Raw genomic sequence first — 18,334 nt, forward strand, 5'->3', positions numbered from 1 at the left:
CCATCAACATCTGAGATAAAATCAATTTTTTTTACAGAAACATCGTCGTATTATGGAATCAAGACCTCTTTAGTAATTGACTATCACATGCACCTATACATGGCTAGTTGGGTAGCTAACATGAGATTATAAAATGTACTAATTGTCATTTATAGGTATTTTAATTATATATACACATGTGCACTAACAGTAAGTGTACTGTTCTGTATAATGTATACCATACAGTAGTAAGGTGTCTTTAAACTATGTTATTGAAATTAAGTATAAATTTTAAGTAGAACACGATGATATCAAAACCCACACCACGATGATATCTGAAGCGCGTAGAAACTTTTCGCCGGACCACGCCTTAGTGCGCACGGGGTCTGACTCGGTCAGTTCAGTGACGAGCCGCTGAGTGATTGATTTACTGATGGACGAAGCAGCATTTGCCACAGACGACATAGGTATGTTCTTATATAAAGTTGATACGTTTTTTATAGGGAAGCCGACTGTTCAGTATACGTTCGGGTCACTTTTTGTTATCTTGGTTTTGACTCGTGACCGACGTGACGCCTGTATAGACTTTTATTTATATTTTTTTTGAAGATATGAAGAAAATAAGATTAGAACATACAAATAACAGTTAAACAATTAAATCAAAAACTGATTGCACCAAGGCCACAGGAGCACTTTTGATGTAACGACCTTGTGAAGATCGTGCTCCTCTAATGCATTGGATTGCTGAACGCAGTAAACAAAATGACAATCTACATCTAATCCATCCTAGTACTGTGGCATAAGGGTCATTCCATTTGTCAGACAATAAACTCGCCAATCGCTTGTAAAATACACTGGCTTCATGGCCCATTCCTCCGGAAGCAGATAACACTAGAGGGGTAAAAGAACTGTGTTCCACTTCACGGGTTCGCAACTCATAAGCTCTCTTCTTTGTTATTTCGTGTTTCCTGTAACATGACTGAAGGGTGGTTCCACTGTTGGATGGTGCAAGTGGGTTAAAAACTCTGACGTCCGTATAACATTTTTCATAACGACCATCCCAAAATCCATTCATGGCAATGTCCAAGCGTGCGCCATCCTGAGTGTTGGCTGTCTTCTGTTGAAATCTTTCATCACTTAGAGGCTGCAGATGAGGCTCAACCTCCACATCATGGCACACTTCAGGATGGCCTGTATAGACTGATACAAGGGGGTGACAAAATGGCTTTAGATGATCTATGATTAGACGACTATCGATGTGTCAATTGATAGTTTTATTGACAAAATAATTATGCGAATGCTAAAATTATGCACTTGTCAATTTCATGCCCCACCCCCGTGGGGGGATACAGGAGATTTGACAAATCATGGTGTCAAATTCCCCACTACTGGGGTTAAATCGGCTGTCAAATCCCCACTATGTCCCCACCCGGATTTGACAACACCTCGAGGATGACTAGGTGCATATTTCATGCATGCGACCTGCCCTGTAGCTAGTAAAATTATAGCAAGTGCAATTTTATTGTTTAGAAATGCAACTACCGAAAATCGGTCAGTGAATTGGACAACTGTCAATTGCCCCAGGGGTGGGGATGCCCCGGGGGTGGGGCATGAACTTGACAAGTGCATTAATGTCATCTGTATCGATCGATCCAAGTAAAATCAAGTGAAGATCACATCTTCTATCTATATTTGGCCTGTTCTCGGGCCTGTTCTTCTATTAATGCACCTACCAATTTCATGCCCACCCCCCACTATGTCCCCACCTTGATAGAAATGTTCTAATGGGAATTTGATTAGGCCACTCCAAAAAATTCCTTGTTTCCCATTTCATTGACCTAAAAAACACATGCAGGCAGGCAGTTCATTATCCATTTTTCGTTATAGATATTTCTACTAATTTTCGAAATTCGTAACTAGCAGATAAGAGTACAGTAGAAATATTTAAACTAAGAACCTGAACAGTGAAAAGCTAGCTAAATGGGCTTTCTGAATGCTAAACTAGTTACTGCTATGCAATCATAGGATAAATAATGAATAAATGTTGAGTTGACAGCAATAATGAATGACCATGTGGGAAGAGAATCTGCATGCGGGCGGGAAATGGGAAACAATGAATTTTCTTGGAGTGGCCCTACCGTCCTATCATAGCAAAGTCTGAATTTTGGTTCAACAAACTGCTGCTGTCAACAGCCCCAGGGGTGAGGCAAGTGTAGATGTCAAATCCCCAGTAGGTGTACAGGGACCCCGGGGTGGGGCTTGACATTGATAGGTGCATAATTCTTTCCATTATAACTATCTTGATTCTTTCTTTTGTTAACAGCCCATTTTTATGGAACACCATCGTGTGTACCTCATGCCATTCTGCAAATAAAAAAAGTCACCCTTATTCCGTTCAGCCCTCCATCATTTTCTTTTCTGATCTGTTGTTGTGTATTCATATTAAGATGTTTGTTTTGTTTTTGTGCAATCGTCTGGTTTGGTAAGGTGAAAGCAAAAAAAAAGAAAAAATTCTAACATAGCTGCTCTGAATTATGTGACTGCTTTATTAGAGTGACTGCTCTATTAGAGTATCTCAATCTTGGTATACTAAAAATTTTTGGAGGAGGTCAAGAGCCCCCCTTGACATCTCCCCCCCCCCCATCCTGTATCTGCCACCGTTTGCAAGTAATGGTTGGATACTCACTACAATGCACTGCAGAAGATATTTTCATCTTACTGATTTTCATAAGCTTAGCTGTATATGATCTAACTTAAGTGTGGATGCTTGCCACAAAAAAAGCTTTACAATGCAGTTGAAATGTAATATAATTTTTAAAAGTGTCGTGCTAGTAGTTGACTTGTGGATTGTTTCTTACAGCTATTGACATTTTGTTGACAAAGCCACAGCTCAAAAGCTTGCATAGGTTGAAAGTTTCCAACTGGTATGGCTTGGGTCTTGAACTGGGAATAGATTACCACACACTGGATGTCATCAAGAAAGATAACCCTCTTGACTTTCAAACTCAGTTATGTGAGATGTTCAAAGTTTGGCTCAACTCTACTAATCAACCAGTTTGGAGGAATCTTATTCATTCTCTGGAGAAAATTGAAGAAAAGGATCTTGCTTTAGAACTCGAGTGGAAATTAAGTATGTAATAATTTTGTTCTTTGTAATTTATGTGCAGCATGTAGTTTACACATGTTCTCTAATGTTTTTATTTATAGAAATTTCTTGCTCTGATGATGTTGCTGCTCTACCTCAAGGCATAATCAAATATTTGCAGTATTTAAAGGTTAAATACAGCAAGCTCAGCATTATTCCTGATAGCATAAACCAGCAATGGCCACCAACACTTGGTCAAACTTATCATAACTTAGAGCTAAGAGAATTACAAAGAGATTTACCTAACAAGGATATGGTTACAAATTATCTCAAGAAGCTATTATATGGCAAGGCTAGTCAAAAGTCATCTCTTTCCAAACGAATAACATTAAAAGAAATTTTCCCAGTCGGTAAAATACAACACACTGAAACTGCAGAGGCAAAAATTTTGTTCACCGGTGTTCCAGGTATTGGTAAGTCTACTATTGCACGTAAAATATGCCACGATTGGGGTCAAGACCTACTAGCATCAAGCTTTTATCTTGTGCTACTTTATTGCTTAAGGGACAAATGTGTTAACAGAGCACAAGGCCTGTTTGACTTGGTCAAGTATCAGTACCCACACCATGCTGAAGAAGTCACACAATATTTAATAGATACTTTAGGAAAAGGTGTTTTGGTCATATTTGATGGGTGGGATGAGCTTCCCAATGAAATGCAAGCAAATTCTATATTCCTTGATTTTATTCAAAATAGAACACTTCCTTGTAGTAGTGTTGTTGTGTTTTCTCGTACATATGCTGCAGGCAGTCTGAAGGCGCTTCCATCAATAGTAACACACATTGATATTGTCGGGTTTACACCAGATCAAGTTAAAGAGTGTGTCAAATCAAATGTTACTGTCACAGCTGATGCTGAGAAATTGCTTCATCAAATGCAAGTAAAGAGACATGTGACATCCACTTGCTATGTTCCACTGAATCTTGCAATCCTGCTGTATGTTACTAAACTTCAAGATTTTGTTCTCCCTAAAACCTATACTGAACTTTATCAGATTTTTATTCATAATGCTCTCTTGCGACATTTAAAAAGCCAGCCATCACATCAGCATATTAAGGCACTGCATGAAATCAATCATCTTCCAGAAGAAATCAAATCTTACTTCTGCCAACTCTGTTCTTTTGCTTTAGATGGATTGGTTGAAGAAAAAATTGTTTTTCACCAGAAAGATGTTGATGAGTATTTTCCCACCTTAAAATTAACACCAGGGTATGTACAAGATACTCCTTTTCTAGGTCTTTTAACATCCATGCAAAGTTACAGTAAATTTGGTGAAGAAGAGCAATACCAGTTTGTGCACGTTAATTTACAAGAATATTTGGCAGCATGGAAGCTTTCATTTCTCCACTCAGTAGATGATCAACTGCAGTTTCTTGAGAAGTACAGAGACAACTTGCGTCTTGAGAGAACCCTTGTATTTATGTCTGGGCTGACGCATCTCAATCATAGAAGATTCTATCTTCCACTTTGTGCTCCGGTCATGTTTGCAGACTTGACAAAACGGATTAAACTGGCAGGAGGTAGGAGGAGTAGCAGTTATATGATTTTTGTAATAGAAATGCTTTTTGAGTCACAAAACATGGAGCAAATAAAACTAGTTGCAAATAACATTCAACATAATAAGCTTCATTTTCAGTTTGACCTTTCTAAAGATCATCATTCACTTGTTATGATAAGCGATTTTCTCACCAGCAGTGGGAAGACTTGGGAAGCTGTTCAGTTTGACAACCCTAATCCGATTATGAGCGACTTTTTAGTGGACATCTTTGACAATGAATCTCCCCTACCTCCTGCATCTGGGAAGGTAGAAGAAATATGTTTGCAAAACTTCATGAAATTGGATGATGTTATATTGTTGCTACATTTATTGCCATTTCGTGACACTGTCAAGCTCTCCTTGATTTATTTTCATAATGAAAATATGTGTGAATCCTTACAACTAATACTTAAGCAAAGGCAGTGGAATTTTGTTCATCTCAGCCTCTGGGACTTGCTGGACTGTAGTGACATCAAACCTATCTTTGAATCAGTAGCATCCAATGAATCTATTCAATCATTTTATCTTGAAACATTTCGTGAGGTATCTCTGCCTCCCCTGGATCAAGCTTGTCAAGATTCTCTTTTTGGCTTGATCACTCGTCATAGTGCTTTACGTGCTCTACGTTTAAACAGATGTGGAATCGAAGGTGCTGCAGTTGACACCATTGCTTCTGCATTGGGCAGTGCACCTCAGCTTAAAGAATTGGATCTAAGTCATAACTACCTTGGCAGGCATGGCCATGCAACTTTATTTCAGCGTGTTGCCACAAATCCGTCTCTTAAAAGTCTTGTCCTAATCAATACCACTAATGAAAAAGAAATTGGAAATGAAACTGTGCTCTTGAAGAAGCTTTACACTGCTCTAGTGCAAATGCTTATATTAAACAACAAACTTGAACTTTTGGACATCTCTAATTGCCATCATTTTGATAACAATTTTGGTAAATGGATGGCAATGGGTCTGGATGTGAATAAAAGCTTACAGCAGTTGCTTGTTAATGACACCAATCTTTCAACAGATAATATTCTAAATATATTTTTATCACTGAAGAAAAACAAGTGTCTAACAAGGTTGTCAATATGTCAGAAGCGAGCACCTCACTGGATCTATTCAGAGGCCAGTAAGACGGTGGTGTATGGGATTTTGTCTAAGCTATCTAATTTCACACAATCAATGATGAATTTTGTTCAGTGCTTTAGCAACATGGAAAAATGGCAGAATCATAAAGTTGATGAAATAAAAGAGAAGATATTTAATTCTCTTAGCAGTCTGATGACAGTAGTACCTCAGGTACACACTTTAGTAAATGAATGGGCTAAAATTGTTGTATCATATAGTGAAAACATTAGAACCATCCTGCTATACAAAGCTATATGTAATGTATTAGAAGAAAATAAAAGGATTCGAGAACTTGATGTACGATGTTCACTCTATCATGTTAAACCTATAGCTAGAGTCCTCTACAAGAACAATACTTTAACTACACTTAGTGTTGGAGGTAGCTTTCTAACTGATGTTGATGATCTGTTTACTGCTTTACTACATAACACCTCTATCCATACATTGTTACTAGATAATGTGGAAATTAACGACAAGTCGATGCAGACACTCTTAGAGGTGTTGACCTCCAATGCCACCTTGTCATTACTGAAAATTCATGGTTCAAGTGTAACACAAGATAACATTAAAAAGCTTGTACTAAATTTGTCGAGCAAAACTGCTCTTATTGAATTGAGTATTCCTGAAGAACATACCAAATGTATCATACCAGATCTTCTTAGAATTAATGAAGGTCGACAGTCCATTGGATTATGGCCAATTAGACTGCATTGTGAACCTTGTATAGTGAAGACACACTCACATGTTTCTGTTGACTATTTTGCATTGAAAGCTTTAGCTGCAGCAAAGCAAGGTGCAACAGAGTTCAAATGGAGTGCCAAGCATTACAAGGAAATGGGGAATTGAACTGTTTATCACTATAGTTATATCCATGCACGCATGTAATTAAGTTTTGTAGATTTTATATTTTTATTGCTTTTGCAGCTGTATACACGCATTGACATTGGTGTGAAGAACTTTAATATGCATGGAGTTATATCTAATATACAATTATCAAGGTGATGTTAATGGCTATACTAGTGCCAAAAGTTTCATAGAAACTTTGATCACTACACAATTGTGTTGGCACATGGGAACTTAATTAAGCTGTGGCTTGAGGCTAATATCACTCTTAATTTATCAGGGGCTAAATAGATAGTTATCAAAGCCACCATACAGGAAAATATGGTTTAGTGGTGACCAGAAGCTATAGCCTGAACAAGTAGTGCTGACTGTAGTACTAGCCTACTTGTAAACATTTAATAACTGCATATCATTTTGACTTGCCATTAATTTTGTGGGTATGTCTACCGTACCTCAGCTTACAGGTATGGGTTGTTATTACCATTCAATTCAAAATAAATTATTGCAATATGACTGCATGCGCAATAGTTATAATATATACATATAATTGTGTATTGCAATATTTTTTAAGGAAACACCCAATATGCTATGCATGGTGTTCACCCATATTGATACACCCCTGTTATATAGTGTGTTTGATGCTTGCATTGATAATAGTATTTTGTTCAATCACTTGCTGAACCTTCAAACTTTCCTGTTAGATTGATACCATCATTGAAACAATGAGAAATATATACATGCATATTATATATAATGCTTGTATAGGAAAAGAATGTGATCCTTGGTCACATGCGACCATGCGCAGTGTTAAATACACACCCATGAGGGAATGGCAAGACAAATATATGTAATTGTAAGTTTTAAACAGCGGGTCCGCTCAGTAACCAAATACTGATTTTCAGTGGAGCCCTGTGAGCAAAAGAAGAAGAGGATAGATAAACACCAAAAATAATTATACATGCAGGCACACGTAGCAAATACAAAGAATAATAACTTAGCTAATATCGATGCCGATAAAAATTTTTGAAAGAAGAAAGAGAAGTATAGCCTCCACAACAGTAGATTGTGGATTGTTCCACAGAAACACCCACGATGTTAGCTATAATTCCCTTCAATTGAGTTTTGTGGTTTTCAGCACTTGAAGGAGTGCATAATATGAAGTTAGGGAAGATTGCTAATCGCTTTTTAAATTGTGACTAATTATAAATTGCATGCGCTACTTGTATAAATGCCAGCCTATGTTACTCATGCAGAACTAAAAATTTCACCTATTCTGCTCAAAATTATATACTCAATGTTATTGCCTTTTATTTGCAGTATTGCTTTTCGTACAAATATATCAGTTGACAATAATTGTTGAGATGTAGTTTCTATGTCATACCCAACTCCCTGCATGCATGGTGATATATTATATGGGACACTATTATGGAATAAATATGACATCTGCTGTAATGTCAATTTCAAACTCTCTTGTATTGAGACAAACCGTCTAGTTAAATTCCCACTGCCTCCTAAAAAGAGCTAGTTACTGTATGCAACCGTAATATTATTTATTATATAATTACTCACCAAACTAGCACTGTTGTTGTCAAAAGCTCCAAAAATGGCACAAGGTATTGATGTTAAACCATGCACTATTAGTACTGATACAAGGACCCATTGCATGGTGATCAGTGCATTCTATCATTTGCCTGGTATAGCTGGCTATACATGCTCAAGCCTATACTACCAGGGGCATAAAACATATAGCTAATTGCAAACACAAGCTGAGCAAAGAGAAGGAATAAAAATTAAGTCATGATATTAGCGCTGACATTCTGTTCCTGACATTCTGCTCCTGACATGTATTTTGTTATAGCAATATAATTATACATATTTGCTCTGGTATATAAGTGGAAATAGATTATTTCATTCTGTGAAGGCTATCCTACTATAGGGCGGGGGGTCCGCAACTCTCTTGAAATCTCGTCCAGCCCTCTTTGAAATCTTGTTGAAATCTCTGATTTTGAAATCTGAAATTTTTGTAAAGTTCCATATATTTCCTGTATACTTCTGTATTTGCAGCTTCACATACGCCACGTGCAGCAACCCCATAAGTTTGCAGAGAACTCGAGAAAGGATTCCGCATATTTCTGTATACTGCGTATCACGTGATGCTACTATTCCGGATATCTAAGATTTTAAATGCTTGAAATCTTGCCATAAATCATTTTTTGTGTTAATAAACTGAAAGTTACAACATACACATGTGAGCTAAAACAATAATTATACTAATTATACAGTTAAGTTGGAAGGGAGTAGTGGGGAAGGATGAATACAGGGTAAAGGGGGAAATGTGGGAACTGGTAGGTACTAGTGGATTAAATGAAGAGATGAATGGATGGTAATCATTGGAATAGTGTGTAGCATTAAAGTCAGAAGTCAGTTCGTCAACAGATAGATCTAGTCCTGAAAGTGCTAAAGGTCTACTACGGCAGATGATAAAGGGGCAATTCTAACAGGTAGTGAGCTTGATAACTAGAGTGCCTCAAATCACGTGGTAGCCCATCACACAGAGTTTCAGAAACAATTCCATCAGCAACAACTAAAGGAGACGTTAAAATCTTGCAAAGATTTGAAATCTCATACAGGATTTTTTCGAGTTGCTGACCACTCGCTATAGGGACCTGTGAGAAGGCTTAAAGCCTGTGATACAGGGAGTCAGAAACAACAAAGCAAAATGTATCATGTGTTTGTTTGTATGTTGCATGATGTCTTCAGTTTCCATTGACGTTTTCCCTTCACAGAACACTATAGCTAGTTCCCTAGATGATAGTAGCTATCTCTGTAGACTCTGCTGTGAGATACATACATTAACAAGTAGGCATCAGCCTATTATGCTGGCATGATTTTGAGCATAATAGGTGTACTGAAACATATACTATGCCGGCAGAATAAGGTCAGTACCTATACACAATTGCTTGTCACAGATCACTGAAATTAATATAATTTACTTTAATTAATAGAACAACTGATGACTCTACTGAATAGAATATTATACATGGCTACTTTATTAGTAGAACTGCAAAATGTATATAAGTTTCTATGGAAGACAATGTCATTATTACTCTGTGGTTAAAAGCAGGTTACTGCCTCAGCTCAACTAGCTAACATGATGCCATTGGTGTCTGTTTTCATTGATTTGATTTGATTTGATTTTTTATTTATCTTCTAGGTAATCAGCATAAGCCGTTCTTCCTTACCAGAGCAACTAAGTACATATACAACACACAGAGCAAAACACAAACAAATTATACAAAAACAAACAAGCAAAAAAAGGAAAATACATATATTAAATAATACACAACACAGGACACGTAGTTACAAATTTAACACTCATAATTTAAATACTTAGCTAAGTAGCTATACAGATTTAGCATAATTAACAAAGATGTTTCAGAGTGTCGTACCTGGCTGTTGGGATAGTCCAGACATCAAGCCCGGGTTAAAAAATAAAAAATAAATAAATAAATAAAATAAAAATAAATAAAAAAAATATATAAAAAAAAGACTATAAGGTAAAAGTGAAAACTACCGGCCGGCCACTTACGTTTTTCAAATCAAGTAATTTTATTACAGAAGGGGATGTTAAATTAACGCGCACACGTGCGCTTCACACTCAGGTGATTGGTATTCCACGTATTGGTGCATGGGAGGGGAGCGATGTTCGAATCCATCCTTGCTGATATTTTAAACCGATACTTAAAGCCGTACGTGAAGAAGTTGGACACTTCTCAACTGCGGCTTGGTATTTGGAAGGGTAAGTATCTCTACTATCGTGTTATGACGAATTTGTCGTGTCTTGCACTTCACAGGGGACGTTTGTCTCGAGAATTTGGAGCTGAAAGATCATATTTTCGTACGTTTTGTGTGCATTAGGATAATGGTGTATGGCAGAGAGGTAGTGGTAGGGCATTGGCCTAAGGTTCCAGGTTCAATACCCTCGTATGAAGAAGTTTACTGATGGTACGGACATTATTTTGCTTACCGAGGTGGAATTTTCACAAACTAACCTGCAGAACTAATTCACAGTACTTTTGTTTCATTGTAACACTAATGTAGTGGAGGTTAATGGCTGTCAAGACATTGAAATAGCTCAGAGCGTTCCTTTTCAAATATCCACCATTCAATTTGCCGTAGAAAAAGTAATCAACCTTAAAATGACGACCTTAAATTTCCTCTGATTTCCTTCTGCTATAGTTCATCTTGATCGCTATTCACTGCTCCTCCAAATCTGGTTCAGAACCTGAGGTATCTATTACGTGTTGTGGGTTATTATGTCTTTCATTGCTTACCCCCCAAAACACCCAACACAAAATGTATGGGGAAATTTGCTACACCCGGTTGGTTTATGCCATTTGGACGAGTCTAAATTTCTGTAAATTGGACTTCTTTTGGCATCATTGTACTCGCAGAGAGTTACTCTACATGTATCAAATTCGGAAATTACTAAACAGACTTGAGGTAGGTGGTACATGATAATTTAATTTTTAATAGTTTTTCAATCGTAATGTATTGGACATGCCTGTTCCACCTGGAATTTTTGCATGAACAAAACTATAGCAAATGTCCGCAAACTTCTTCATATGCCTAGTGGTGACTGCTATGATACTAGTGTTTTTCCCTTGAGCAAGAAACTGTACTCCCGTTGCCTAGTTGTAAAACTGGGCACTAGGGCACATCTGAAGTGAACAGCTATTTCCAGCTGAAGTTGTCTACCATGAATAAATAACTGTATAAAAGCAAGGGAGAGTCATTCAAGTAGCCACTGTACAATGATATGTATATGACTGTAGTCAAGGTTAGTCAAGATTTTGATTTTTGACTTTCATCGAAAATTTTTCTTGACTGTCAACCAAATTCATTTATTTTTATGTACTACTTGCTCACATAACTTTGACTGGCCTTGCAAAACAGCTTGATCAACTGTTGTCCTTCGCTTAAAATTGATTTTCACAATTGTGATCGTAGTGCAGTGCTTATGGGAGTGATGCCTCCTTGATAAGCTCATGATGTAAAATACTCACTGTTCTCTGTGTTTCTTTTCTATCCAGACTGACCTCAATGTACCAGTGATTATAAAGAGCAGTTATATTGGTAAGTGTTGTATGAGTACCTTAAGTGAAACACACTAACACTGCAAACATGTTTTGTGACACTGTACAGAAGTTATAATAGTTCATGTGCGTGAACAATAGTTAAAGGAAATTACATGCCTGAAACAGTAACTTAAAATCAAACACTGAAGATAGTAATTTGAGTGACCAAAATGGTTGAATGTCTTGTGTGTCTTTTGTACGTGACTTCAGTTTTAATAGTATTATTGCTCAAGCCTTAAAGTTTTGCCATGACCTGTGATTTGTGTGACCCATGACTGCAACAATATTTGCTGATTGTGATTTCAAAGTTTCATCTTGATTAATTAATTTTGTGGCCGTGACTGTTGCTTTTGAGTTTGACTGCAATTGTAGACTGACAAAGAGCCTGTGTGTCACACTTTCTTATAAGAGTATATATATATATATATTCAATTAGTCATGATTTCCTGGAGGAGGGTTCAGCCCTAAAGTGAAAGGCCAGGATGCTTACGAATTTGCCACTTTTGAAATAGAAAGTATTGTACATTTCTGTTAACAAGCATTGTGTGTGTGTGTGCAACCACCTAGCTGAATCCCACACAATGCAGTTTGTACAGTTTATTAACCTATTGTATTATTTAATAGAACTAACTAATTTCACTTTATTCATATCCATTCTTTCATACCAGAGCCTGGCAAAGCTTTTTTCCAAGCATAAGTATTACTTAATGGTTCTTCTTGTGGGGTCAATAATTAGTCAAGTGTCATAGTAGTATGCTATTATATTCCAGAGATCGTGAACCTGTCATAAAAGCTATTTGCATGTATACGTAACCTGCCACATGTGTGTTTGACATGTTCATTGTAACCTCTACTTCAGTTTGGGGTGATTCTATGTGTAAAGAGAACTTTCTAGTGCTGGTTTGTCCAAACTCACCTCCGCCTTACAGTGTTTGCTGTGAATTTAATGATATACTGTTCGAACAGTTTAAAATTGTTCATTGCTAATGTGAGCCTGTCGTATTCCATCATTAGTTATATATAAGGAATGGTATTTTCCTATTTGTATAAAATTTTTCATCACATGTCTTTTAAATATGATGGTATATGCTGTTCTGCAGGTAAGATAATACTGAAGATCCCATGGAAGAACCTCACAAAGGAGAGTATCATAGTAACCATAGAGGATGTGTATGTGTTAGCTGGACCAGTGTCAGGTAAGTGTGTACTCATTAGGGTATGATTGTGTACTTGTTATGGTACGATGATGTGTACTTATTATATGATAATGTTGTGTACTGTCATGCTACAAGATCCATCAAAATCAGTCCCCCCACACAGTTACGGCTACTTCACTTGGTCCCCTTGACCATTTGGAGTGCTGCGTAGTGTGACAGTTGGTCCATCTCTGTCCACCACTACATCATCGTTGCAGCTTAAATGTAATTAAGTATGTAGTCCCTTCTGACATAACTGGCTAAGTGTTCCCACTGCTTCAAAGGGTGATTCAGTTACTCCTTACTGTCAAGCCAGTTAGCATTGTAACACCACCCAAAATTTTGAGGAGAAACATTTTCACTTCTTCAGGACCTTTTATGTGTTGATAATACTCGCATATTGTCATTTTGATTGAGCTGATAATTTTGAGGGAGAAATTTTCATAGATGCATGTATCTGCCAATCCGCAAAAATCATGTGTGACATTTTCGCCCTCGAAAAAAGCATTCTACACAATATGCTAAATTGATAATGTTGCTGCAGTTGATCATGACTAAGGCGGTCATAAATTTAGATCAGGTGGCTGCATTAAACCACTGCAAGTTTTTTTTTTTTCTATGCAAGTTTCTTTTTATGGTATGGTTGTTTGTGCAGATTCAGTTTATGATGAGAAGATGGAGAAGCAGAGAAAGTGGGAAAAGAAGCAGTCAAAATTAAAGGACATCGACGAAGCCAGAAAGAAACAAGAAAGTAAGTGCAGTGTACAGAAAAGGTAATCTAATCTAGTCATGATTGGGGTAAATCTTTACAGACCTTTGCTTTACACAGTAACCTTATTAAACAGGTGGCTACATTAGGCAGGTCACTTTGTGCACACACACAGGGCTTGATGGTGTGGACTTTGGGCAGGTGACCTTATTACACAGTGACATGGTTAGAGCACATCTCAGTGAATTAGTTTGTACTCTCTACAGGTAAGAAAGAAGAAAAGGACTCATTTGTGGAGAAGTTGATAACACACATTGTCAAGAATCTTTTGGTTAGTTATGTTACCATGGTTACAACTTGCTTGCTAGCAAGTGACACAGGTCAGAGTCAATTCCATCCACATTCGTTATGAAGACACCGTCACAAATCCTAAACATCCCATGGCTGCTGGCATTACATTGGATGGTTTAGAAATGCAGGTAATGCGCGCACGTGTGTGTATGTAGTGTGTACATATGCATGTGAACATTGTACGTGCTTATGTACGTATGTACGTACATGTGTACTGTGTGTGCGTGTAGTATTGTGTGGTGTGTGGCTATGTGTGCGTGTACTTGTATGCATGCATGTATATTGTGTGCATCAGAGGTGTGTGTTTTCTCACTGAATATATGCGCTAATTTTTGATCTCTACAGACCACTGACTTCATGTACAAGCCATGTGTCATAAAGGAGACAGCCACAATGATCTTTAAGGTGCCTACACTATACCCTGTCCTCCTGTCATCTCCTTTATTCCTTTGTAGCTCATTCAGATGGACTGTCTAGCATTTTACTGGAAAGTGGACGAGACACCAATGGCTGGACTGCCGACTGACAAGATGGTGGTGAGTGTGTGTAGAGGAGGTTTGTGACAGCCTTGTAAAAAATTTACCATGTAATTTTATCATGCATAGTATCATTACAGTATCTGTAAAAAGTTGATGTGATTTTCTCCATGTTTTGAAAAATTGTCCTCAAAAAATTCTTGAAAGTCCACTTTGTGAATTCTTGTAGTAGAAGCTGAAAAAACACAATAGTACTGTATCTGTCTTAACAACCACCTGTCTAAAAAGGCCAACTTAAGGATCAAAGTGAGAGTTTATATCAGCCACCTGTGTATTTAGGTCAAGAAATGTTGTCCCGCAAGTAGTCGGCTTAGACAAGTTCCACTCAGTTACCTTAACAACAAAATCTAGCTTTCACTGTTTAGTTGTCACCAAGTGAGTATACTCTGACAGCACAACTACTGAACACAATCTAAACGATACCATGCACACCATGTTTACATTTTAAAAGAGTGATGTGTTGCCTTTTGAAAAAATGTTGAAGTCTTCAAGACAAATAACTAAACCAACATCTTTATAATTACATTTAAATATTTAAACAGCCAACAGTTTTCTGGGAAATATTTCTTATACTGTTGCACTTTCTCTTACTGTACTAGTCACTGTGATTTTTACTACATCACCCACTACTACTTGTTACTAACTATTGTATTATATTATTTAGCAAGTCATGAGTAGCCTGATAGCTCGGAAAGATCAGGAGCCAAAGAGACTAAGCTACAGTGAGGCTTATTATTGTTTGTGTGTTGACATTGTGTGATGGATATTCAACAGTTTTACAACCGATGACTGCACAGGCTCGATTGCAGTTGAATGCTAAACCTAACTATGAGAATTATGAGCCCAAGGTGTGTAGTGTGTGTGTGCGTGTGTGTGGTGTGTATGTGTGTGTTTGATGTAGCACATTAGTTGATATTTGTGCTCAGGTACTGTAAATGTCAGAAATCATAAAGAGAATTAGGGAGTATTTGTATTATATGATAAACTGCAACTGTTCTATTAGAGTGATTCATGCTATTATGAAGTCAAGTGTTCTCTTGGTACAGTGTAACCTCAGTTGACCAGAATTCTACTATAACCATACAGTACGGTAGTACTGTATATTAGGAATCATGCAGTTTTGGGCTTTCTTTCCCAAAAATATCACCCTAGAACCAGCCTCAAATTTCCTTCATAACAGCTTGGCAGTATTGGTTAGGCATAGCCAAGCCCAAAAATGCCTTCAGAGTAATCCCAAACCTAGCTTCCAACAAGTTTCTACAGAATTTTTAAAAAATTCTAGAATTTTATTCTGACTAATTAACTGACTGATGCCTTCAGCCAAGCATAACTCGACAATGGATAAGGCTACGGGCTTGATTTTTTCATGTTCGACGTTGCTTTGTCCCGAGATGTGCCTTTTCGTCAACCGCAGTACGTACAATGTACGTATCATGGACTTACCTTTGTCCTCCTTTGTGTTCCAGTTCTTTTTGCTGACAACGCAAGGTGTCGATTTGCGATAGCACGATACGGCTTCCCTCTGGCTGTGTCAAGCTTTTCGCCCGTTTCTTCCATAGCAACTGGATTCATTGCAGAGAAGTTTCTTGTACTGTTCTTCGTTTGTAATGCTGTGTAACGAGCGCAGCATAGCTACAAACGAAGCGTAATTGATTTTTTCCCATGCATAATTGATTATTGGAGCACGTGTTCAAGCACAAATTTATTTTATGGAATGTGTGGTGCCATTCTTTCTTTTAATATGGTACACATGGATTCAGTAGTCGTAATTGTGTTATTAACAATTTAAAAAGTAAACAAATAAGTATGTAGAAAGAAAAATTAGGAATTTTAAGCTGGATTAGGGATCAAAAAAGCAGGGAAACAAGGGAACAGCTGAAAGTAGTGAAACAAGGGAGGTTGCCTATACCTGCAAATATACTAGTGGACATGTAATCCCTAATTCAGTCATGGTTATAGACTGAGGAGTAGGGATTAGATGTCCACTAGTATATCTGCAGGTATAGGCAATCTCCCAACTTTCAGCTGTTCCCTTGTTTCCCTGCTTTCTTGTTTTTTGATCCCTAACCAGCTTAAAATTCCTAATTTTTCCTTCTACTTGTTATATTAGAGTAGTAGTTGGTTGTTTTATTAGAGTAATTTACACTTTTAGCTGTGTACACGTAACAGGATGCTTTTGCATCAGTTACACAGAAAATTTTTGGATTTCTAAACACTGTGGTCCCAAAAGGGCTACTTAATAGCTAAGGTTCACCCACTAGAGTAAATGAGGGGAGTTCCCTTACTGATAAACAAGGTCTACTAATTTTTGTGGGGAATTCCCTTATGTATTCCTTACCATGTATGGTGTTGTTATTGTAATAGGTGGTGGTCAGTATCACAAGTGCTGCTATGGAGATGATGTTTCGTCGTAGCCAATACTGTAGTCTACTGGACACAATGGAGGCTATGGATCGAGGCTATGTGCAGCAACGCTACCACAAGTACCGTGACAAGCTGTGCATCACTAAAGACAAGAAGAACAAGGCTAGAATGAGGTATGCCAAGTGTGATGAAATTAGGTCACCTGTATAAACTTTAAAAACATCCTAATGCAGCCAACTGTTTTGTAAAGTCATTACTAATTGTTAGAACAGATTACGGAGTATAAGGTTATCAACCATCTTCCTCCATTTCAGGTGGGAGTATGCCATTACTTGTATACAAGAGGAACTGGTGAAGAGGAAGGCTAAGATGTGGTCATGGAAACACATGAAAGAGTCAAGGTATGGTGGAGTGATGAGAGGGAATGAGAGACTATATATTAGTTATACATCTGGGGTCTATGGTCTAGACCTACCCAAGACACTCTAAAGATGCAATGGATGTTCAGTTGTCCGAACACCAAAATGTCAAACTTCCTGTTCAATTATTTGTGAATCCTGTTATAGTATTTGAATGGAGCCCTGTATATAAATCATCCTTAAACCTGAACACACTAACTCTAGGATCTACTGTATTGTGATGTGAGGCTGGTTTCTGATCAATATTTTATTGCAAGAATAAGTGTGCTGAATCATCACATCCCTACCTACTATGCAGTACTTTTGTACTGTATGATATAGTCACATATATCCAGTAAACTTGTGGTGTTAAATTGTGGGATTTAAATTAGCCTTTTCTATTTCCATATTGTTGTTACACAATTTTGTGTTATTGTGTTTATAGGGATCTGTGTAAAGCATATACTGCGAAGTACTTGGACAAGATCACAAGTATCAGCACATCTTCATCACTTATTAAAGAACTAGAGGTACACTGTACTGTACCAGCATCCACTACACTCATTGCTGTTCTGTATCTGTATTGGATTGGTATATTATACCAATTGTAAATGTACTAGTTATTTTAAAAAATATAAATTTTAAAAGGAAGTAGGGATTGGTATAATATACATGCTACAAAAAGTAAGGAAACAAGTTCAAAAATGTTACAGCTGAAATGAGAAATGATCCAGCAGTAAAAAGTAAGGAAACAAGATTAGACGAGTACTTGCTAAAATGAGACACACTGTAATGCCTACTATTGGCTAGCATCTTGGAATGAGACCATCAGATTAGCCAAAAGTAGGGATTAAATGTGTCTCGTTTTAGCAAGTAGTCGTCTAATCTTGTTTCCTTACTTTTTACTACTGGATCATTTCTCTTTTCAGCTGTAACATTTTTCAGCTTGTTTCCTTATTTTTTGTAGCGTAATCCCTACTTCCTTTTGAAATTTTTATTTTTTTAAATAGCTAGTT

At 37.3% G+C, this 18,334-nt stretch overlaps 2 protein-coding genes across 2 annotated transcripts in view; both read left to right on the forward strand.

Annotated features, from left to right (window-relative positions):
• The first annotated feature begins 323 nt into the window (after nt 1-323).
• LOC136266626 (protein NLRC3-like) lies at nt 324-6,775 on the forward strand. Its single transcript, XM_066061620.1, has 3 exons — nt 324-446; nt 2,840-3,109; nt 3,187-6,775. Exons 1-3 carry the CDS (start codon nt 413-415, stop codon nt 6,627-6,629), a joined length of 3,747 nt encoding a protein of 1,248 aa, XP_065917692.1. The 5' UTR covers nt 324-412; the 3' UTR covers nt 6,630-6,775.
• Nucleotides 6,776-10,294: 3,519 nt separating this feature from the next.
• The window catches only part of LOC136265612 (intermembrane lipid transfer protein VPS13A-like), a 53,732-nt gene continuing 45,692 nt past the window's right edge, over nt 10,295-18,334 (forward strand). The window contains exons 1-14 of the mRNA XM_066060498.1: nt 10,295-10,425; nt 10,481-10,524; nt 11,720-11,762; nt 12,865-12,960; nt 13,616-13,711; nt 13,936-14,000; nt 14,050-14,148; nt 14,366-14,425; nt 14,476-14,556; nt 15,221-15,278; nt 15,331-15,404; nt 16,921-17,093; nt 17,235-17,321; nt 17,764-17,848. Of these exons, the coding sequence (XP_065916570.1) occupies nt 10,329-10,425; nt 10,481-10,524; nt 11,720-11,762; nt 12,865-12,960; nt 13,616-13,711; nt 13,936-14,000; nt 14,050-14,148; nt 14,366-14,425; nt 14,476-14,556; nt 15,221-15,278; nt 15,331-15,404; nt 16,921-17,093; nt 17,235-17,321; nt 17,764-17,848 (1,158 nt within the window). The 5' untranslated portion in view covers nt 10,295-10,328. The remainder of the gene's footprint in view (nt 10,426-10,480; nt 10,525-11,719; nt 11,763-12,864; nt 12,961-13,615; nt 13,712-13,935; nt 14,001-14,049; nt 14,149-14,365; nt 14,426-14,475; nt 14,557-15,220; nt 15,279-15,330; nt 15,405-16,920; nt 17,094-17,234; nt 17,322-17,763; nt 17,849-18,334) is intronic.

Source organism: Dysidea avara, chromosome 9 (assembly GCF_963678975.1).
Source record: "Dysidea avara chromosome 9, odDysAvar1.4, whole genome shotgun sequence".
Classification (NCBI taxonomy): domain Eukaryota; kingdom Metazoa; phylum Porifera; class Demospongiae; order Dictyoceratida; family Dysideidae; genus Dysidea; species Dysidea avara.